Raw genomic sequence first — 23,994 nt, 5'->3', positions numbered from 1 at the left:
GGCTCGGATGGGCTGAGCGTGATGACGGAGACACATCAGCGAGACCCAGGAAGCCAGTGGTTACTTTATACACCCGAATTGAGGAGGCAGGTTTATTGGCTACAGCTGAACACGGCAGCATGTTTCCGCTCATCTCAGCAGGTGGTGTCTCAGGCTGTAAACATCCAGAAGGAAGCCGCAGTCCATACTTTCTGCACACACTGTCAAGCACCCCATAAGGACCATCAGAAGGCTTTGCCATTCCCCTGGGTCTGAGACATTAGGGTCCTTAGCATGGCCATGCTCATGACAACAATACATATTTACTCAAGACCTCATCTACTCCCCACCACAATGGGGTATTTATCACAAAGAAATGAAAATCTGTGTTCGCACAGAACCTTGTACAAGAACATTCATGACAGAAGCCAGTGAGACAGCCCAGCAGGGAAGGGCGCTTGCTGCCGAGCTTGGTGACCTGAGCCTGGTGACCTGAGTTCAATCCCCAGAACCCACGTGGTGAGAGAGAGATGTGACTGCAGCAAGTCTCCAGCTGACCTCCACTCGTGCACCATGGCACTCAGGTACCTGTGCATGCACACACCAAGTAAACATAACTTTTTAAACTTTTAAAAAATGGTTTTTATGTGTACGAGTGTTCTGCCTGCATGTGTCCATGCACCATGTGCATGCAGTGCCTCTGGAGGCCAAGAGAGGGCGTCAGAGCCTCCAGAACTGGAGGTACAGAGGGTTGTGAGTGATGTGGGTGCTGGGAATCAAACTCAGGTCCTCTGCAAGAACACCCAGTGCTCTTAACCACTGAGCCATCACTCCAGCTCCAAATTTAAAAAAAAAAAAGAAAAGTTCATAACAGATTTATTTGCAGCAGCCAATATTTTGCCAAAATGCAAAAAACAAGCCCAATGTCTTTAATGAGAAAATGTTTAAATACACTTGTATATTGAATGCTATTCAGCAATTAAAATGACTAGTGATGCGTGCAATAATTTGGACCGATCAAGGAGTTATGCTGGGGGAAACTAAGTCAGTCCAAAAGGATTTTGTCCATCCTCATATAATATGTAGCCTGCTGGAAGTTACAAAATTAGAGAAATTAACAACAGATTTGTAGCTATCATCACAGGAACTGGGAAGGGATGTGGATACAAAAGCCAACAGGAAGGATCCTGGGGGCCACAGACATGTTCTGTGCTGTGACTGTGTCAATGTTGATGCCCTAGTCATGGTGTGTTGGGAAATGCAATAAAGATCAGGTGAGATCTTCATCCTACAAGTGTATGTGAATTTCTAAATTTAAATGGCCTACTTCTTGGTTTGTTTTGTTTGTTTGTTTATGTCTCTCTGTGGAGCCCTGGCTGCCCTGGAACTCTGTATGTAGACCAGGCTGGCCTCAAACTCATAGAGATCTACCTTCCTCTGCTGCCCAAGTGCTGGGATTAAAGGCATGTGACCCTATACCCATCTTAAAACATCTACTTCTGTGAGTTGTAATTTTATCCATTCTACTTATTTTGAGAATATTCTGCTATTCTATCACATTTTTTTATTAAAAAATTTTGTTTCTTGTCAATCTCAAGTATATAATGTATATAATGCTTTCTGGTTACACACACACACACACACACACACACACACACACACACACACACACACTTTTATTTCCCTCCCATCCCATCCTTCCTTCCTTCCAGACCCCCTTCTTCCTTTCATACCTGTTTCTAATATTTACTAATTTTTGTTTTGTTTAGTGCCCCACAGAGTTTAACTGGGGCTGTCTGTGTGGTCCTAAATTTGGCACCAGCCATCAGGAGCCTCGTGGGCTCAGCAGTGGGTGTAGAGCCACATGCTATGCCTCCCCATCTCACAGTCTGCTTGTTGACAACGCATGGGCAGTGAGTTAGACAGACCCTCGCCCGACCAGAGCTGCCTGTGAGGAGGACATGACTGTGTGGACCCAGGGCCTGTGAGGAGGACATGACTGTGTGGGCCCAGGGCCAGGAGATGCAGCGCCTGTGAATTCATGACCGCCATGGCTGTGTCTTGCTTGGAAGACATTCCCTTCACAGCTCTTCTCTGTATCTGTGGCCCTTAACATTTTTCTGCCCTCTAAGCCTTTAAGGGGTCGTGGAAATGTCTTGTTTAGGACTGATCGCTCAGCTATCCTTTATTCTCAGCATCGTGTGTGGCTTCTTTGTCTAAGGTGGAGAGTAGCCCTTGTTTGTGAGCGCTAACACAGATATTTCAGAGGTGGCTTTGTGGTGTATCAGTTCAGCTCAACAGCAACCTCAAATTCCCCACTAGGGCCTAAGACTTCTACAGTCACTGGGTTTGGGCTGGATTCAGAGTAGGAAGTCTGGGTTAAATTCTATCTCTTTGAACTTGTCCTGCTACAGTTTGGTTTTACAATTGGTTTTCTAATTTCTAAGTTGGATACTTGTATTTTTCAGTCTTCAGTTTTCACTTCTTAAAAATCTTGAGGGTGTGCATTTTCCTCTGAGGCTAGCATAGGCTATGTCCCATTTGCCTTGGTATAGTCCATCAGTCTATAGATAATTTCCTCTTGGATCGTGTAATATGAGAAAGCATTTATTCGTTTACATATACCTGATCCCCTTTTCTTTCTTTCTTTTTTTTTTTTTTTTTTTTTTTTTTTTTTTTTTGAGACAGGGTTTCTCTGTGTAGCTTTGCGCCTTTCCTGGAACTTACTTGGTAGCCCAGGCTGACCTCGAACTCACAGAGATCCGCCTGGCTCTGCCTCACGAGTGCTGGGATTAAAGGCGTGCACCACCACCACCCGGCCCTTTTCTTATTTCTTTTTCTTCCATTTCTTTAAGGGAGTTTTTTGTTTCCTATTTAATGGAGTTTTTCATTTCCTCTTTAAGGGAAGTTTTTATTTCCTCTTTAAGGTAGTTTTTCATTTCCTCTTTAAGGAAAGTTTTATTTCCTCTTTGAGGGAATGTTTTATTTCTTCTTTAAGGGCCTCTATCATCTTCTTAAAGTCATTTTTAGGGTTGATTTCTTCTGTTTCTTCTGTCTTGGTATGTTCAGGTCTTGCAGGTGTAGAATCACTAGGTTCTGATGTTGCCATATAGGTCTTTATGTTGTTGCCTGTATTTTTGCACTGGCGTCTACTCATCTCTTCCTCTGTGCGGTGCAGGTGGTGTCTGTGTCTGAGAGTGCCTCTCTTGTTCTAATTTTTAGTCTTGGTTTAGTAGGGGTTCTTGGTTAAATTGGTGCTATTGGGCTATTTCTTCAGGGCAGCTGATTTCAGTCAGTGAAGTATATACTTATGATTCTGGTGATCTGGTTTGGTGGCTGGGTAGCGCCTTCTTCTGTGTTCCCAGGTCATGTTTTGTTCATTTGTCAACTCTTCAGCTGATCTTGTTTCTTCAGACTTCAAACTGTAGGCATCTGAATCCTCTCCCAGATGGGTTTCAGCTGAGCGGGGTAGTCTCACCAACACCTCCAAGTTGTTGGGTTTCACAGGATCAGCAGCTGGGCCCTGGGTTGTCCTCAGATGGAATGTTCAGATTCGTTCTGGTTCCGACCCACGGAGATAGCTTCTTCCCCAGGTGTTGGGGTTAGAGGCGTCCCTGTTCCAAGCTGCGTCTGCTTGTCTCCGTCCCTGGGCCTGTCTACCTCTGCAGTCTGCCGCCAGGCCTGCATGTCCCTGTCAGCTGCTGCTGGGTCTGTCTGCCTCTGTGGGCCGCCGCCTGGCCTGTATGTCTCTGCCGTCTGCCGCCGCGGGCCTACCTACCTCTGTTTGTCACTGCCGCCGGCCCATCTACCTCTTCGGGCTGCCACCGGGCCTGTATGTCTCTGCCGGCTACTGCCGGGCCTGTATGTACCTGTTGGCTGCTGCCGCCGGCCTGTCTACCTCTGCGGGCTGCCGCTGCGGACCTACCTGCGTCTGCTTGTCTCTGCCGCATGGCCTGTCTACCTGTGTGGGCCACCGGGCCTGAATGTCCCTGTCGGCCGCCGCCAAAGCCGCCGCCGGGGCCGTCTACCTCCGTGGGCCGCTGCCACAGGCCTACCTGCGTCTGCTTGTCTCCACCGCCAGGCCTGTCTACCTCTGTGGGCGACCGCTAGGCCTGAATGTCCCTGTCGGCCGCTAGGCCCTTCTACCTTTGCGGGTCGCCGCCGCAGGCCTACCTGCGTCTGCTTGTCTCCGCCGCTGGGCCTGAATCCCCTTTTCTTATTTCTATGGACAATTTTAATATACTTGCATTGTAACCTTAAAGTCCTTCCCTTTGACAACCAGTAAGATTTTGCTGCACTGGAAATGTGGCTCAGTGGTTAAGAGCATTTACTACTTTTGTAGAGAATAGAATTCAGTTCCCAACAGCCATATCAGGCACCTCCCAACTGCCAGTAACTCCAGCTACAAGGGATATAATGACCTCTTCTGGCCTCTGCTAATATCTACATTCTCATAAACAAAACTTACACACACACACACATACACACACACAAATAATATATTTTTTTAAAGATTTTGTTTTGCTTCCTTCCAATAGCACATGCAAATGATTTTGTTGGTGATGATGCTACAAGACATTGGCTCCTACAGACTGTTCATCTTTTAGGAAAATTTGTGTGTGAGTGTGTGTGTGTGGTGTTTGTTTGTTTGTTTGTTTTTGAGACAATCTCACTTTATAGTCCAGACCTGACCAAAACTCATTATGTAGCCCAGGGTGATCTTGAAATTCAAGCAATCTTTCTCCATCAGCATCCCAAGAGCTGGGATTACTGGCCTGAGGCGCCATGCCCAGCTGATGAAAGCAGTCTTACCTGGTCAAATGTCCTGTTGCTAACCTCAGAATATGCTTGTGCTTACATTCTCATAAAACTCCTAAGGGAGGGGATGGAGAGTTGGCTCCGTGGTTAAATGAACTGGTTGCTCTTCCAGTTGACTGGGGTTTGGGTCCCAGCACCCACGTGGTACCTAACAACGTTCTGTAACTCCAGTTCTAGGGGATCTGGCGCCCTCTTCTGTTGTCCTCAGGCATCGCATACATGTTGTGAACAGGCAAACATGCCGGCTAAACACCCACCCACATAAAAAAATTAAAACTCCAACGAATGGGAAACTGTGTGTGTGTGGCAGGATACTTGATCACACTGTGAACCTCAAGATTGTATTATTTACTGGAAAAACCTGTTTCTAATTGTGGTGTGGCTCATCCCTGCCACATACCTTTAATCCAAGAGCTTTCTGCTTGAATATTGTAAATAGGATTAAATAAAGTCAACCACAGGTTAAGACTGGAGCAAGCAACCAGTTGAGTTGGGAGGACCGATAGAGAGATGCGCAGGAAGTGGAAGGGAGGGCCACTCAGTTTGAGGACTCTTGTTTGAGATGGCATAGGAAATGGCTCTTTCTGGGATGTTGGTGGAGGAGGAAGGTCAGCCAGGTGCTTCCTCTGCCTCTCTGAGCTAGCAGGCTTTCACTCCAGCAACTGGCTCCTGAGTCTTTATTGGTGAAATTGAACAATTGAAATTTTGTTAAAAACAACATGCATGGATTATAATTTTCCTTTTACTCATCTGCTTTTTTAAATCCTACATTAGCAGTTTTTTGTTACAATGGATAAGCCAATACTGATACACTATAATTGACTGAGTCCATAATTTATGTTAGATTTTACTCTTTCTATTGTGGGTATTGACAAATATATATGGACACAAAGTCACTACCTCCATAGTTTTGCCTCTTGGAATGGCATGTAATTAGCATTATGGTTATAAAATATTTCCTGGAGGAATGTGTGACTATTTCCCCAGAAACTGAAGAATTCTCTCCTGTAGGGGAAGGGAGTCTGGTAAGACTCAGGAAGTCTGCATGACTTTCACAACTCACTAGGGCTACTTCTCCAAGGTAATAAGATTGGCAACAACAGCTGGAGGAGAGAAAGCAGAACTCTCTGAAAGGTGTGTGGGGAGCCCAGGGTTGTGGCTTGTGTGGGTCACCATTCATGCTGGGGTGGAGATTTTGTTGACATAACTGCCTATGAGTCAACCATGCCCTGCAAGGAACCCCTGTAAACCCGACGGTTCCCTAAACTAGACTTGTGGAATGCCTCCTTTGGTCTGTCATCAGTGGCCTGTCTAAGATCGATAGACACGTGCTCACTTCTCCCCAAAGTAAGTCTCGAAATACCCCCACAGACATATGCTGAACACGGTCTCTAACAAGTGGCACTGTTCCGGGAGGTTCCTGGGAAACTGTCAGAGGCAGGGCCTCGCTGGAGGAAAAGGTCACTGGGGTGTAGTCTCTGGCCATATTTTACCTCGGTGCCTGCCTCTCTGCCACCCTGGTCCCACCTTACCGTGGTCCCAGAGCCAGTGAAGCCAAGGACTATGGTCTGAAATAGTTCCTTTCTTCCCTTCCGGCTTTCTCTTGGGTATTTTGTCAAGGCAAAAAGAGCCAATTGATAAAGAAAATCAGTACCAAAGAAGCAGGGTTGCTACAGCAGCCATCTGCAATGTGCCTCTTAAGCGCTTGGAGCCGGTTTGCAGAAGGAATTTGAAAGCCTTTGGAGAATGTAGGCTGGGAAAAGCTTAGGCTGCAAAAGGTAATGGGCGATCCTGGGGTCAGAGCTTCGAGTGCTGGTAGGAACACAGATTGCCTAGGTAGCAATGAGGACTCTGTTGAGAACTGGACTAGAGGCCACATGGGCTACAAATGGCAAAAGGTCACGGGAATGGGACTTGCCATGCTGGTGACCAGAGATGGCTGTCTAAATCAAAGTTTCCTGCTTCCCAGTATCTTGTTCAAATTTGAGGCAAACTGTGTTAATTTAAGGGGACAGTCGTTGGGAATTTGTAACCAAGCATTGGAAACTCTTGACTCATCAGAAGCTTCCAACATTAGAGATAAAGACACACAAAGATGCCAACTCTGTTCCTATTGCAGTGAATAATTAAAGCAGGGAGCATTCACACGTTAGATTTCTCTACAGCTGCTACATTCAGTGAAGTAAAATCCTTTCAGGTAGTGGCATCTAGTGATCTCAGACACTGCAAAGAGTGTGTTGGGGTGCTATTTGAGTCTACGTAGATTCGCACATGTGAGTACACAGGAAGCACCCCAACAGCACACCCTGCAAGTGGTGAACTCTGGGCGGAAGTGGAGGGGGAAGGGGAACCTTAGGGTGTGTGTGTGTGTGTGTGTGTGTGTGTGTGTTGTGTGTGTGTGTGTGCCTTCCTTCCCCTGGGACTTGGATTAGAGTGAAGGCATTCCCTGCCAACTCAGCTTGGGGAGCCCTTGAGGTCAGAGAACACTCCTCTTCCAGGAGTCTCTGAGGTTCTTGCAGCAGATCCAACCATCCAGACGGCAGCCAGCGAGGGTCCTGCTTCCCGCCTCTTTCCTCCCTCACTCTGAACACCCGTGTGTCACGGATGGTCTTCGGGGACTCACACCTTGCTTCCTCCAGACCCTCCCGGCTCCCTTTCTTTTGCCTCAGTTCCAAATAACCAGATCACATGACTTTCAAGTATCATTTCTTTCTTTCTTTCTTTTTTTTTCCTACTCCAGTCCAAGGGCTGAAATTTATAACAGTTGCGGTGACTGTGGAGAAAGCTGGAATCTCAGCCTCCCAAAGTGTGGGACAATAAAGCCACCCCCTTTCTGCTTTCCCATAACTCCTCCTCATTCTAGGGGTTCTGTTTCTCTTCTTGTTTCAGTATCCCCAGTGAAGAAGTTGGGGTGATGCAGTGGGGGGGGGGACGGAAGGACAGGGGAGACAGGGTAGAGCAGGCTCCTAGTGGGTGATATTGCGCCCCTTTTCACACGCCCAGCGGTTCACCTGGCGACAGAAGTTGTCGTTCCAGGTGCCATCGGAGAACATTTCGACACAGTCTTCACTTCCGCCCTCTTCATGGCCTTGCCAGTTATCTGGCTGAGTGGAGGCCCAGTTCCTAAGAAGGCAAACCAAAGAACACTCAGGGTCCAACCTCCCTACAACCCTGCCTCCCACCCCAAAAAAAGCACAGCCTTGGAAGGGTTCAAGGGTTGACGATGAACAAGCTTGGAAGTGGGGGTGTGGAGAAGGAGAAGGTTGAGGAAATAGGCCCCTGCGGGACCTGTAGGTGAAAGGCCAGGTGGTCATCCCTGGAGCAAACAGTAGGAGATGCATGCGGGAGGGAGGAACTGACTTGTAGCTGTTTCTGTATTCGGTTCCGTCCACCCATTTCCAGGAGCCGCCCCTGTCCGTGAGACCTATCCAGGTGTGAAACGAGCCCGTGTGCTTCACCACGAATTTCTAGAGAAACAAACGTGAGGGCAGAGTGCTTCATCCCTCATCCATGAGAGCGTGCTTGTGACCCCACCCCACCCTCGCCTGACCTGCCCCGTCCCGAAGCCTCAGCTCCCAACGGCTACCCTGGCTTTTCCCTCCGCCAGCAGAGCTAGTGTTGAGTGAACCTTTACTGGACTTGACTTTGGACCAAGTGCTTTGCAAGAATCCTCTCATTTGAGCCTTAGTAGCTCTCCAAGTTGGGTGCCATAGAAACTCTCACTTTGCAAGGTACATATCAGAACCCAGAAAGCCAATCCGGTATCTAGCTTGTGACAACATCCTGCTCCCAGCCTGGGCCCGCTCCCCACTCCATGCCTAGCACCGTTGCTGTGGCAACATGATCTTCCCATCTTGTGCACCAGAATCTTGGTGATCCTGCCCTTGCTGTCCCACAAGTCCCAGAACCCATGAAACACCCTGGTTCCATTCTTCTCTCCATTGGCCCCTCGCTCTCTTGCGGTGATGTGGACGTCATTTCCTGAGCTTGGCTGGTTCCAGCACTTCCAAGCTTGGCCTCACCTTCCAGAACTACATTTGGACCTGACCACATGGGGCCTGACAGTCTCTACTGAAAGTAGGAAGATGCCTGGGTAAAAGGTAGCCGGCTCAGTCAGGAAACTGTCAGGGCTTCCGTGCAAAGGTCTCCGCACTTACAGATGGCTCCTGAGGACTAAAACCTTTGCAAGGTCTTACAAATGTGGCTGTTCCCGGCAATCTAAATCCCATCTTTTTGGATGGTTACAAGGGAACATATGGTCACCTGGTTTTATAAAATAAGCAGAATCAGTTTGACCAGCATACACTCTAATAATCTCATTCGATAGCATGTGAAAAGTCCCTACCTGCATTTGGAGAAAAACTGCCCAATTCCACTCACACTCCCCAGAGACCACAGTTGCTCATCCAAGAGCAGACAGGAGCACCCATAAAGTCTAGAATTCTACATGTGTGTCCAGTTCGTGAAGAAGCAGCCACCCAGGCTGGTAAGGCTGCTCCACAGATTCAGAAGTATCAACAGGGATGGGGTGAAGGGACCTGGAGATGGGATATTCTGGTTGTTGCTGCCTGATGCTGTAGCCATGCTTCCCATCACAAAGAAACTGAATAACTAAAGACAAATGCACACGATCAAAACCCCCAAGCTCAATGCTGGGAGGAGTCAAATAGTGCTAGATGACCAAATAATAATAATAATAATAGTCCCGATCATCGTCTGCCCTTCCCTACGGGAACACAGAAGGAACGGCACCCCTTCACAACAGTGACAGGAGAGAAGATATCATGGAACTCATGCCCCACCCCAAAGACAAGCCTGAGTGTTTACATGACAACCAGTTATGGCCTGTGCACCAACAGTTGGGCATAAAAGTCATTTGTCCCCAAAACCATTGATTGGGTCATTTTTTGAGGACAACGTACTTACTTTGAAAGTCAGAGGCATGGGGTTGACATTTGTTACCTAAGACTGAGAACCACTAATTTAAAACACAGAGACCCAAAAATGGTTGGAACTGAAATGATGGACAGAGACTTGAAAAAAAAAATGCAAGGACCACACCCTGTATGTCAGCCAAAGATGAGTTCAAGGCCGGAAGTGTTAAGTGGGATGTTCAGAATGATGGTAGCACAGTCCACCACGAAGCTGTAGTCCTGAACTCATGAGCCAAATCTGAGGCTGAATTACATAAAATTGATGTTTTCATATGTCAAAATGAACTAAATACTAGCAACTTCAACCTAATCAGTAAAGCAAAATATGTTTGAAACTACTATGAAAATCACTTCCATAGCCTGACAGACAGCAAATACTTCATAAATACATTCTGACTTCTGTATCAAATGGTTTAATTGCTTTAGCATTGTAACGCTTCCAAATCCAAACAGAGCAAAGCCCCCATAGACCGTATAGTACTAAGGCGGCAGGCAGTAGTTAAAACACTGGACAAAGAGGCCATGTGGGTCAAAATCCTGACTCCACGATGACTTGCTGGCTCTGTGCACATCACTTGACCTCTCTCTTCCCGGGTGTCCTGAACTCCAAGTGGGAACGATAAGGGTGCCCCCCCCATGGGGTGGTGAGGATTAAAGAAATGAACTCATGAACATGTCCAAATTGCAGTGGGTACTGCAGCCAATGCTATCATTACCCTCCTTGTGCAACACTGTTGCCCCCACCCAGCAGACGGGTCCCCTCCATGAACTCCGGTTTTCAGGTTACTGTCTGGGGACAGACAGCAGTGGGAAGGGAAGACACGAGACACCGCTGGTCAGTGAGGACCCAGACCCACTGCGGGAACGCAACTGAAGTCTTCCCATTGTGTTCCTTTGGCCACACCCCACAACCGACAGGGCAAGAAGGAACTCTCAGACCCTCCATTGGATTGACTTCCAAGTCTTCTAGCATTCTGTCCTGGGGCTGTCTCTGCATCACCTGGTCTCCTGGCCCCCGGCTTCCGCCTCCCCTGGCCCCTGGCTCCTGCCTCCCCTGGCCCCCGGCTCCTGCCTTCCCTGGCCCCCGGCTTCCGCCTCTCCTGGCCCCCGGCTCCTGCCTCTCCTGCCCCCGCCCTGCCTCTCCTGCCCCCCGCCTCCTGCCCCCCCCTGCCTCTCCTGCCCCCCAGCTCCTGCCTCTCCTGACCCCTGGCTCCTGCCTCTCCTGACCCCTGGTTCCTGCCTCTCCTGACCCCCAGTTCCTGCCTCCTCTGGCCCCCGGCTCCTGCCTCCCCTGGCCCCCTGCTTCTGCCTCCCCTGGCCCCCTGCTCCTGCCTCCCCTGGCCCCCTGCTTCTGCCTCCCCTGGCCCCCTGCTTCTGCCTCCCCTGGCCCCCGGCTCCTGCCTCCCCTGGCCCCCGGCTCCTGCCTCCCCTGGCCCCCTGCTCCTGCCTCTCCTGGCCCCCGGCTCCTGCCTCCCCTGGCCCCCTGCTCCTGCCTCCCCTGCCCCCCCTGCCTCCTGCCTCCCCTGGCCCCTGGCCCCTGCTTCTCCTGGCCCCAGGCTCCCACTTCTTAGGACCAGTTACTGTTCTACCCTGAGCCGCCCAGAGCCCTACGACACTCTTCTGTGTTCTTCCTGAGGTGAAATAAGAGCTGCACGCAGGAAGAAAACTGCTCCACCTCCCTCAGCAGCCAATAGCCCTTCGGCGAGGGTTGAGGCTCCCATCCATCCTGGGATCTAGGTTAGCTTGATCTAGTGAAGGTCTCGTGCCTGAAACTACGGCACATGAGCACACATGAATACTGCATGTTCACGTGTGCAATGGCCCTGTCATGTCCAGAAACACTGTTTCCCGCCAGTCCTCCACAGCTCTGACTTTAGCCCCTGACTGGACGCTCACGCTCCAGCGGATGGCCCTATACCCATGCACGTACTAGAAATCCAGCTGGACTCATTGGGTTTTAAAAAAGAAGAAGTAACCTCTGAGCTAAAGCCAGTCCAGATAAAGCACAGGGACAAATAGCCAAACGAATGGAAACACGTGAACTATGAACCAAAGGCTGAGGAACCCCCAACTGGATCAGGCCCTCTGAATAGGTGAGACAATTGATTGGCTTGATCTGTTTGGGAGGCATCTAGGCAGTGGTACCAGGTCCTGGGCTCATTGCATGAGTTGGCTGTTTGAAACCTGGAGCTTATGCAGGGACGCTTGGCTCAATCTGGGAGGAGGGGACTGGACCTGTCTGGACTGAGTCTACCAGGTTGATCTCATTCTCGGGGGAGGCCTTGCTCTGGAGGAGGTGGGAATGGGGGTGGGCTGGGGGAAGGGGGGACAGGAAGGGGGAGAACAAGGGAATCTGTGGCTGTTATGTAGAACTGAATAGTATTGTAAAATAAAATAAAATAATAAAAAAAATAAAAAATAAAAAAAGAAGCACTCCGGCAGCGGAGGCACACGTCTTTAATCCCAGCACTCGGGAGGCAGAGTCAGGTGGATCTCTGTGAGTTCAAGGCCAGCCTGGTCTACAGAGTGAGTTCTAGGAAAGGCTCTAAAGCTACACAAAGAAACCCTGTCTCGAAAAAACCTAAAAAAAAAAAAAAAAAGAAGAAGAAGCAGGAGGAGAGGAAGAGGAGGAGGAGGGAGGAGAAGAAAGGGGAGGAGGACGAGGAGGAGGAGGTGTGAACTTGGGAGGGCTTGTGATATGTGATACAGTGGTTCTGGTAGAATTTGGAGGGAAGGTCAAGGAGGGAGTAGATTAGATCGGAACACATTGTACAAAAGTATGACATTCTAAAAGGATAATGAAAGAAGAAGAAGAAGAAGAAGAAGAAGAAGAAGAAGAAGAAGAAGAAGAAGAAGAAGAAGAAAGCAATCAAATTAAGTAAATAAATAAGAAATACAAGGGCCAGCGAGATGGCTCAACAGATAAACACAAACCTGATGACCTGAGTTCAATCTCCAGAACTCACATAAAGGAAGAAGGAGAAGACCAGCTCCACAAAGTCATCTTCTGACCTCCATAGGCATGTCATGGCATACACACTCAATAATAATAACAACAACAACAACAATAATAATAAAAGTAAATAATACTAGGTAAATAACAGAGGCGTGACCAGGCTGCTTGATCAAGCCTACCTTCAGGTTTGCTCACCTGCTCCTCCCAGGAGTTGATGACCAGCAGGTGGGCACTCTCTAGCTGGCAGTACTCAGCAGCCTCAGCCCAGGTCAGCCCATCCTTCGAAAACCAGTAGCAGCTACCCCCATGCTCCACCCAGTTAACAGGGCAGCATTCTGTGCCTGAGGGGACAGAAGGGCCGAGGGAAATGAGATCCAGCTGGAGGAGACAGACACTAGAATCAGAGCCGTCCCTGACCCGTCCCCCACCCCCGTCCCTACCATTGCTCTGGAAGAAGGCCAGCTGACAGCTCAGGGTTCGAAAATCCAGCGGGAAGTGCTTCAGGTGCAGGAGCAAGGTGGAGTGGTCTAAGGGACAGACACATGGACAGAGATGCAGCAGACGTGCGGCTCCACACCTGCCAAGACCAGGCACAGAACTCCAGCTCCCGTCTGGGGAAACACACAGACACACACCACGCCACACATCACCATCATCCAGAAGTGGAGGTGGAGAAACACAGATACACACCATGCCACACATCACCATCACCCAGAAGTGGGGGCTGGGAAACACACAGATACACACACGCCACACATCACCAAAAAAGAGAAACAACAGAACACAACAACATCACCATCACCAGAAGTGGGGCTGGGGAAAACACACAGATACACACCACACACATACACACCAACAGACACACACATCACCATCACCCAGAAGTGGGGATTGGAGAAACACACAGATACACACCACGCCACACATCACCATCACCCAGAAGTGGGGATTGGGGAAACACAGATACATACCACACCACACATCACCATCACCCAGAAGTGGAGGTTGGGGAAACACAGATACACACCACACCACACATCACCATCACCCAGAAGTGGAGGTTGGGGAAACACACAGATACAACCACACCACAACACATGACCAAAGTGGATTAACACAGATACACACCACACCACACATCACCATGACCCAGAAGTAGGGCTTGGGGGTGACCTCTGACCTGCTCTCAGGTCCTGCTGCTTTTTCTCCAGTGTGGCTCCCCAGGACGTCAATTTGTCATCTCTGCTACCTCCTGAGAGAAGGAACGGTAAATGGCTTCCCCGTCCGTCTGCCTCCCGAACGCTTCTCCAGCTGCCCACTCCTGGGTACCCAGAAGGCTCTGTTACCTTTTCCCACATGCTGCTCATCTCTGCCTAGACTCCGAGCCTCACCCAAGTGAGGCCGCTGTGCGGCTTAATTCCCTCACTGGCTCCCCTCGTTTTCAGGCCCCACTCAGACCTGGCCCCTCCGTCTCCTTGACCCATCACCGCTGTCCATCAGTCACCACTTCCGGCCACACCAAAAGTGTACACAGTCCTAAAATGTTGAGTGGTCTTCTTCATCTTTGGCCATCATGGCTTCTTCTTGTCTCTGCCTGGCACTAACCACCACCATATCACCTCGTGCCCAGATTCACCCTCCAAGTCCCTTTGGTCAGGAACCACGACTCCAGAAGCCTTGCCAGTTCCCCTGGCTGGATCGTCTCCCTGGATTTTATCCCCACGGCCCATGAACACACTCCTCCTGCAGACCCAGCACCATGCCCAGCAAGTCTGGATGGATAAACGTACGTGGATAAAGCTTTCCTATGGATAAAGTCCCAGTCACCTTGCCCAACTCACCGTGGGAATCCAGAGCCCTGAACTCCATCAGGGTGCTGGAGGAGAAGTTGCTGAAATTTTCTTTCAGGGTCCGAAACTCCTCTTGCAGCTGCATGCCTTGTCAGGGGACATTTGGGACCAGTTAGGTGTGGGGCTGTGTCACAGTGTCATATCACCGTCCTTGCGACTGACCCCATATAACCCATCACTTCTACCATCAATGATCCCGTCGTTTCCACACCATTGATTTCCGTCCGCACCCGGACCCTGCCGCCCCAAGCTGCCTCCACCTCTTCTCCTTTCCCTCCCCCCTCTGTGCCCGCCACTCCCCAGAGCACTTCTCTATCCTGGCCTCATCCCTGCCAGCCATGACCTCACTTTGGGATGAAATCACACAGACGACCACCAGCAGCAGGACGTTGAAGGCCAGGGCAAGCAGACTGAGGTAGAGCCTGAAGCCGAGGCACTGTGGAAAGGGCAGGGAAGGAGGCTGCCCTGTGAGAGAGAGAGAGTGTGTGTGTCAGAAAACAGTTCCAGAGGACGGGAGACAGAGAACAAGACTCAGAAGGAAACATGGGGCACGTGAGTCTGAGGAGGCACAGCCTGGGTAAGGGAGAAAATCAGGTGGGGGCTGAGGGAATTGGATGGATTTTGATTCTGTGCACACCACACACGCACACACACACACACACACACACACACAGAGTTACACACATGCATCCACATGAACACGTACAAGCACTCACTTGCACATGCTACAAGATAAACCAGCTGTATGCACAGGTGAGATCTTACACCTGGGGCAGGGGGACACAGAGAAGATGGGGTGCAGAACTGGCCTTTCCTAGACACCCTAAAAAAGGAGGTCTACCAATGGTTTTTCTTCCTGCCCATGAGTCAGAGCTACAGATCACCTCTGTCCTCCCACGGCCCCTGTCCCTTCAGACTGGAGTGTTGACAGGCTAGACCAAGTGTTCTTCTTAGACAATACCCACATCTGTCACACAAGCCCCATACTGGAACAAGGCCTTCCTTCACAGTTCCCCTGGGATTCTCCAGTCCGACTCAGCCCACCGTAAAGTATGCCCCAAAAGCCACTGCCCAGGTCCATCCACCTTACCCATCTCCCAGCAACTCCCACCTCCCCTGTTCTCACCCCCAGAAACCCAAATGTCACCGGCAGAGCTGTCCCTTTGTCCTTCCATCGTCTCTCAGTGGCCTCTCCTGTGCCTTCATCCATCCGCCCCACACTCACACCTTCCTCTTTTTACTCCAACAAGCACACAGACTCGAAGACTTGTGCACACATCCATACACTTTGCCACACAGTTATTTGCAGCCTCACGCACCTGTATCTTCACCTGCATGAACTGGCTGGCCTCTCCGCAGTCAGAGGCTGACTCCTCTCAGCCCCCTCCCCTTTCTTTTGTACCATCCACCTGCACCCAGACTCCTCTGCATCAGCCTGCGGCTCTGTAGCCTCCCCTGTGTCTGTGTCACCATGCCAAAGCAAGCTCACATCCAGGGGATCATCTCAGTCAGGAGCCAGGAATCCTCCTGGGGTCATTTCCCACTGCTATACTGAGTCAGACGTTTGCAGCCATACTTAGGACCCCAACTTAACCTAGATAGAATATGCCTCTGAGTTCTCCCCAACCCCAAACCCCTAAGCACAGCCTCCCCTGCCTCTCACCGCCCCTGACACCCTTCCGAAAGCTGCATTCCTCTCTGCTGTGATTGGAACATTACAAACATGTGCCCCCAACATCATCCCCAGTGCAGTGGTGTTGGGAGGTAGGACCTAGTGGAAGGTGGGTGGGTCTTGAGAACTCTGCCCTCCTGAGTGGATGGTTGACATCATTGCAAGAGAGCAGCCTTATTAAAAGCTAACGGGGACAATTGGGGTCCAGCCCCCTCGATAGTCCTCTCCCAGGGTCCAGGAAAAATCCACAACCAGCTGATAATCTAGTCTTGGACGATATTAAATGAATCTATGAACACGAAACTCTTTCGGTCACACACTTTATTCTCTGAGTCAGTTCTCTCTCTGCATGGCTTCTGTTTTGCTCATACTCAGCTCTTTCTTGCCTGATTTCTCTCTACATTTATATGCTGTTCCCCCATTTTAATTCCTCCCTCTAATTCTGCCCCATCTTGGTTCTCATCCATCTAGTTCTTCCTAATATTAGCTCCTCTTCGTCCTTAGTTCCTCTCTATAATCTTCTAAGTTCTCTCTCTCATTCTTTTTTGTTTGTTTTTGTTTGGTTTGGTTTGATTTTCCAAGACAGGGTTTCTCTGTGTAGCTTTGCGCCTTTCCTGGATCTCGCTCTGTAGACCAGGCTGGCCTCGAACTCGCAGAGATCCAGCCTGCTCTGCCTCCCGAGTGCTGGGATTAAAGGCGTGCACCACCGCCGGCTCTATAATCTTCTAAGTCTCTCTCTCATTCTTTCCTATCTCCTTACTTCTTCCCATCTTATTCTTCCCCACCTAGTTCTTCCCACCTGGCTCTTCCTCATTTTCCATTTCACTCCTCTAGCCCTTCAATCTAGTTCTTCTCTAATCTAGTTCTCTTCAATCTAGTTCTTCTCTAATCTAGTTCTCTTCAATCTAGTTCTTCTCTAATCTAGTTCTCTTCAATCTAGTTCTCCTCTAATCTAGTTCTTCTCTAATCTAGTTCTTCTCTAATCTAGTTCTTCTCTAATCTAGTTCTTCTCTAATCTAGTTCTCTTCAATCTAGTTCTTCTCTAATCTAGTTCTCCTCTATCTAGTTCTCCTCCAATCTAGTTCTTCCCCACCTCAGTCTGTTCCTCTCCAGTTCTTACCCATCTAGTTCTTCCATTCTCTTTTTTCTTCTCTGTGCCTGCTCTGAAAATAAAACTGCCTTTTATCCCTTTGGTCCTTATCTCTCCAAGCTATCTCTGCTCCCGTCATTTCTGGCAGGGCAGGGGAAGTATTCTTGGTCGCTAGGCAACTTGGCTAGGCAACTTCCGTCACAGCTAGATGTACCTGTAAATTGGAACTCTTTAGTTCTGAGTTAATTGTTAAGAGTGGATCTAAAACTAGAGATAAGACTTTGGAAAGGAGAAAGTTAAGCTTAATTAGCACATCTGCCAGGCCTTCTCAAACAGGTAGTCTGGATGCTTAAGTCTGTTCTAGAGAGTACAGAGGTATCTCTGATAAGATACTTTCATCCATCTGGGGACGGTCCTGGCTGGATGCTGCTAATGACGATAATTACAGAAAGGCCTGGAATTAGCATCCTAGTTGCATTACTGCACAGAAGGTTATCTAAATATTCCACTAGTAGAGGGGAAATTGTGCCTAATAAATGATGGAAAGCTACAACAGTACATGAGAAATTCATAGCAGGGAACGGCTGATAATCAAAAGCCAATATCACAAGGCTCCTTGACCTCTGGAAGGCCCTTGGCTTCTTCTAGGTACAGCTTTGTCGCAGTCAGCTGAAATCCTACTTCATATTATTGCGGCTTGCAGCAAAAAGCTTCCCTCTTTGCTGTCCCTTTCACCCTCCCCATACCCTCCCACTTTGGGTGACACATGAGGAAGCCCTACCAGACACAGCCCTCAGTCCCGGGCTTCCCAGACTCAAGAAACGTGAGCCAACACATACCTGTTCATTCTAAGTTTCTTAGTCTTGTGCATTCTGTTTTAGCAGCACAAGACAGGCTGGGAAATGCCCCATCTAGAAACACTTACTGACCAGTCTCCCCAGATGAAATCCACATCTAAAGCCCCGACTACTTCTGCTAGAACTGTCATGCAGGAAACCCTTGTCCTGATTCCCAACTGACCTGTGACTTATCAAGCCCCAAGCCAGTCAACCCAGAGTAAGCCAGCCGAGCCACCAACTAGGTCTGACACCATGGACAGGCCATTCCATCACTTAGTGTCCCCTTTTTTTCATGTATAAAATGACAGTGACAAGTGTAGCCTCCTGACGTAGTGGTTCTGAGAATTATATGAGTTAAAACATAAAGCTCTGTGTAGGCAAGTTTGAAATGCTCTACTCAAGATGGAATGGAAGCTGCCAGATTTAACATTCTTTCAGAAAAATCAATTAAAACACACATACACGCTGGGCGGCGGGGCGGCGGCGGCGGCGGCGCACGGCCTTTAATCCCAGCACTCGAGAGGCAGAGGCAGGCGGATCTCTGTGAGTTCAAGGCCAGCCTGGGCTACCAAGTGAGTTCCAGGAAAGGTGCAAAGCTACACAGAGAAACCCTGTCTTGAAAAACCAAAAAAAAAAAAAACAAAACAAAAAAAAAAACCAAAAACAAAAAAAACCCACATACACATATGTATATACATACACATATGTATATGTATATGCATGTATGTATGAAACAACAGTTTTCAAGACACTGGACATCAGACCATGAAGGGTACTGGTCCCTGAAAGATGGAGAATGAACGAGATGAGTCTTCCCATTGCTCAGCTCACTGCTCACACCTAGAGGAACTTTCCAGGTCATTGGGCAGCGGGGAGGAATCGGGACAGAATCTAGCAGACTCCCATGCTGAGGAAACAGCTTGAAGGATCCAGAGGTCAGACAGGTCCTAAGCCACTTACCTGCATCCCAGAAAACTGAAGAATACTTAGAAGAATACAAAAGCCTCCAGCACCCAGCAAGACAGAAGTCACAACGCTCCGCATCCCACCACAGGTTACAAGACATAATGAAATAGGAAAACAGTTCAAATGAAGGAGATGGAAAATCGACAACTCAGACACACGGTGTCTCAGTGATATGACACTTGCCTATATGCCTAAGGCCCTGGGTTCGACTACCAGCATCAAAAATCAATAATCAGAAAGTACATCTATCAAAACGAGATCCCAGGACCATTTGAAATGGACTCAGAAGCGACACCGATGTTAGAACAGACAGGACACTGATGTCCGTGCTGTGACTGGACCACACAAGTGTAAGACACCAGAGATCTGAAAGATACTTAGAAGTCCAAGTTGGCTGGGCATGGTAGTGCACATCTGGGATCCCAGCACTCAGGAGGTTAAAACAGGGGGACTTCTGGGAATTCAAGGCTAGCTCAGGCTACACAGTGAGTTCCAAGTCAGCCTGGGCTACAAAGTGAGACCCTGTCTCAAAATAACAACAGAAGTCCCAAGTTTCTTCTGAGATGAAAAGACAAAATGTCTGAAACACACTGGGTAACGAGCCTAGGGTAAGATCTCTCTTGCCCTAAACATTTTTCCAATCATGGGGAGCCTGTGTTCAAAATGTGCAAGAGGTGGATTCAGGCAGGAAACAAGTGGGGTCTCCCAGGATCTCTCTGTGCCCATTTCCACACCCACCCCAACTCATGCCCCTCCCCAGTTGTGGATTCTGCAAGCCTCCCAGGCACATGCATTGCACACGTGGGGTCTGGAGGAAGGACTCATCTCTAGGTCCAAGCGGTCTCTCACTTCTAGGCACACACCCTTTCCTTGGGACCCTGCCGTCAGAGGTGTCTGCAGCTCACATCTAGAGGGACACTGCACTGACTAGTTCTATGTCAACTTGACACAAGTTAGAGTCAGCAAAGAGGAGGAAGCCTCTACTGAGAAAATGACTCCATAACATTGTGCTGTAGGGAGGCCTGTAAAGCATTTTAATTAGTGATTGATGTGGGAGGGCCCAGCCCATGGTGGGTGGTGCCATCCCTGGGCTGGTGGTCCTGGGTTGTATAAGAAAGCAGGCTGAGCAAGCCATGAGGAACAAGCCAGGAAGCAGCACCCCTCCATGGCCTCTGCATCAGCTCCTGCCTCCAGGTTCCTGCCATGCTTGAGCTCCTGTCCAGATGTCCTTCAATGATGAACAGTGGTGTGGAAGCATAAGCCAAATAAACCCTTTCCTCTCCAAGTTGCTTTTGGTCACGGTGTTTCATCACAGCAGTAGAAACCCTGACTAGGACAGACGTACACCCTGCTCACTGAGTGAGTGTGAGAGAGACAGGAGAGCTGGCAGCTGAGACAGGGATCCAAGTGAGGCCCCAGACACTGAACACTTGCCTTTCCAGAATGGATTTTCTGTCCTAGGATTCTGCCCATGGGTGCCTTGTTCCTCATCGCCGCTGAGCTGATTGGTCGTTTTCCTCCGAGTCCAGCTGCTGGATATCTTGAAAGTCCTTCTCCATGGTGGGCCCCGAGGACTGGAGCTGAGTTAAGGTTTTCTTGGAGCTGGAACTTGGGTTTACGCTAAAAAGCAAATTCCTGTGGAGGGACTGATGGGACCTGAATAGGTCAAGGTGAGTGGTTTTGAGGTTGGAGATTAGCTTGGGATAAGGCTTGAAATACTGCAGGGTTCCATCTTTTCCCAGGAGACTGTCTGGCTCTTGGCACAGCCAGGAGTCTTCCTACCATACTCTCATGGACCAAATTATACGGCATGTTCCCATTCCTCCCCCAGTGTCCCTGACCTATGTTCTTTTTTAGCCCTAGACATCCCCAGTCCCACCTGCCTCCCCCCACCTCAGTTACCTGTTAAAGGTCTAGAGAGCTGCCTCTGGCTTCCGACGGCAGCCCACGCACAAGGAGAAAGAGGGGTTAAACCTGGGAGAACTGGACAGGCAGTGCCAGATGAGGGAGGAGGGGGTGAGTCTAGGCGAGAGCCGGGTCCCTGTGTCTGAGTGTCCAAGTCCATCTAACCTGTCATCTCCTGCCTCCTGGGACTTTGGACAGTAAATAGAAATAGAAACACAGTTAGAAACGTGGACAGTGAGCAGTGGGGGTGGAGGACATGTTTCTGTTCTCACAAGCAGAGAAAGGAGAAGGGACATCCCCTTGTACGTACACACACACACACACACACACACACACACACACACACACACACACATCACTACGCCCCTCATTGCACAATGTAGGAAGGAGAGCCAGGTGTGGAGGGGCCAGGACACAGTTTGCTGCTTCCTCCCCATCCCTCCCCTGTTTCACTTCCTGCCTCTTCATTTTCCAGAACTGTTGATGTTTCCAAATATCTTGGATCAGAGTGACCTACAGATCAGTTCCCTGTTCTTACCCAATCAGCCTGTGACTCTGGCGCCAGTCATAGCCACAGACATTTTCCTATGCACTCAGCACCAGGCTCCCGACTCCGGCCTGGTTCACTCACACTCCTTGTTTCTCCCTCCCCAAATCCTTCCAGATCCTTACCTCCCACCTACCCAACTTTATGCCCCCCTTCTCTAAAAAAAAAAAAAAATAAAAAAGTCAAAGCCAAAGACCAATAAGACAGAAATAAAACAGAACAAAAAAAAACACCATGAAGTTCATTTTGTGTTGGCCAAATACTCCTGGGCCTAGTGGAGTGTGGTTGATATACCCAATGAAACTCCATTCGGAAAAAACAGATTTTTCCCTTCACCATTGGGTATCAATTGCAAATAGCTTCTTAGTTAGGAGCAAGACCCAGTGTCCACCTCCCCCTTTTAGTGGGGAGAAGTTTGATGAAGATATCCCACTTAGGACTGAGTGCGCCGAAGATCCTCACTCTGCACATTGCTCAGTTGTCGGCCTTGATCTTGAGTAGGGAAGTTCCTCAAAATATGGGGAGTCGTGACCCTGGCACCACACTGAGTCCAGGAACACAAACATCTCTCCATGCCCTGCTAGAGTTACACAGTGTCTCTAGAGGCTGGGGAGGTGACTCAGAGCATAAGGCAATTGCTTTGTAAGCGTGACAACTTGAGTTCGAATCCCCAGCACCCGCCTAGGAAGCCAGGCATGGCAACACACACCTACAATGCCAAGACATCAGGGAATAGAAAATGACAGGTAGTTTGGATCTAAAATGTCCCCCCAAAACTCTGTGTTAAAGTCTTGGTCCCCAGACTATAACACTATTGGAATACGAGGAAATTGTGAGAATGGGGCCTGCTGAGCGGGATTTCCGTGTTGGAAGGCATGCCTTCACAAGGAGGCTGAAATCTCAGTTCTCTCTCGGCTCCCCCTTTCCAGTCAGGAGCCAAGCAGCCTCGCTGCGCCTGCACACTCCGTCATAATGTGCTGCCTCCCCATGGGGCCAATCAACAGAGCAAATGTATCACAGATTGAAACCTCTAAAACCACGAGCCAAAATAAATCAGTTGATTCATCTCAAATAGTTGTAGTACTGTAGGATCCGTTCTGATGACTGTTCAAAAGCCAGTCCTCGGGACACGAGAGTCGGAGGAAAGGAAGTCATTTTTATTCAAAGGCTGGTATCCTGGATAATGGGAAGAACTACTGTCTATGAGAACCATCTTAGAGAACCCAGGTTCGTGATAGGCTTTTAGGGGTAGAAATTACGGTGGGGGAGGGGGGGAATAGACAGGAAGAATGCATTCGGAGTCATGGATCTAGGTTCTATAGGCGTCTTTGTTACTAGGGAGGGATTTTTCTTTCTCTTTTGCTGGAATATCTTTATGAAAACCAACAATCTTCATCTCCTAGGCCAGCTACAATAATACTTTACAAAAGATGGAGAGATGACTCAGTGTTTCAGCTCACTGGCTGCTTCTCCAGAGGACCCAGGTTCAATTCCCCAGCACCCACACAGTGACTCACAGCTGTCTTTAACTCCAGTTCCAGGGGATCTGACATGCTCTTCTGGTCTCCTCAGGTGCTACACACATGTGGTACACAGACATACATGCAGGCAAAACACCTACAAATAAATCATTTTTTTTTCTTTTTTTTTATTCTTTGTATTTTTTATTTTTACAATACCATTCAGTTCTACATAACAGCCACAGATTCCCTTGTTCTCCCCCTTCCTGCCCCCCTCCCCTTCCCCCAGCCCACCCCCCATTCCCACCTCCTCCAGAGCAAGGCCCCCCTGAGGACTGAGATCGACCTGGTAGACTCAGTCTAGGCAGGTCCAGTCCCCTCCTCCCAGATTGAGCCAAGCATCCCTGCATAAGTCCCAGGTTTCAAACAGCTAACTCATGCAATGAGCCCAGGACCCGGTACCACTGCCTAGATGCCTCCCAAACAGATCAAGCCAATCAACTGTCTCACCTATTCAGAGGGCCTGATCCAGTTGGGGGCCCCTCAGCCTTTGGATCATAGTTCATGTGTTTCCATTCGTTTGGCTATTTGTCCCTGTGCTTTATCCAACCTTGGTTTCAACAATTCTCGCTCATATAAACCCTCCTTTTTCTCACTAATTAGACTCCCGGCGCCCCACCCAGGGCCTAGCCGTGGATGTCTGCATCCAGATTCCTCAGTCCTTGGATGGGGTTTCTGGCACAACTATTAGGGTGTTTGGCCATCCCCATCACCAGAGTAGGCCAGTCCCGCTGTCTCTCGACCATTGCCAGCAGTCTTTTGTGGGGGTATCTTTGTGGATTTCTGTGGGCCTCTCTAGCACTTTGTTTTTTCCTTTTCTCATTTACCATGGTCTCATTTCTCATTTTTCTCATTTCTTCATTTACCATGGTCTCCTATTCCTTGTTCTCCCTCTCTGTTCTTGATCCAGCTGGGATC

At 49.2% G+C, this 23,994-nt stretch overlaps 1 protein-coding gene across 1 annotated transcript; it reads right to left on the bottom strand.

Annotated features, from left to right (window-relative positions):
• Positions 1-6,950: 6,950 nt before the first annotated feature.
• Asgr2 (asialoglycoprotein receptor 2) lies at positions 6,951-21,203 on the bottom strand. The gene is given in 10 exon segments (XM_037200990.1): positions 6,951-7,920; positions 8,158-8,264; positions 12,883-13,028; positions 13,128-13,214; positions 13,868-13,939; positions 14,529-14,624; positions 14,886-15,002; positions 20,539-20,611; positions 20,613-20,750; positions 21,007-21,203. Coding segments are annotated over 9 exon segments (906 nt in total). The 5' UTR covers positions 20,664-20,750; positions 21,007-21,203; the 3' UTR covers positions 6,951-7,763.
• Positions 21,204-23,994: the final 2,791 nt, after the last annotated feature.

Source organism: Peromyscus leucopus, chromosome 8b, assembly GCF_004664715.2.
Source record: "Peromyscus leucopus breed LL Stock chromosome 8b, UCI_PerLeu_2.1, whole genome shotgun sequence".
In the NCBI taxonomy this organism is placed as follows: domain Eukaryota; kingdom Metazoa; phylum Chordata; class Mammalia; order Rodentia; family Cricetidae; genus Peromyscus; species Peromyscus leucopus.
This window is presented reverse-complemented; position numbering and strand designations above follow the sequence as displayed.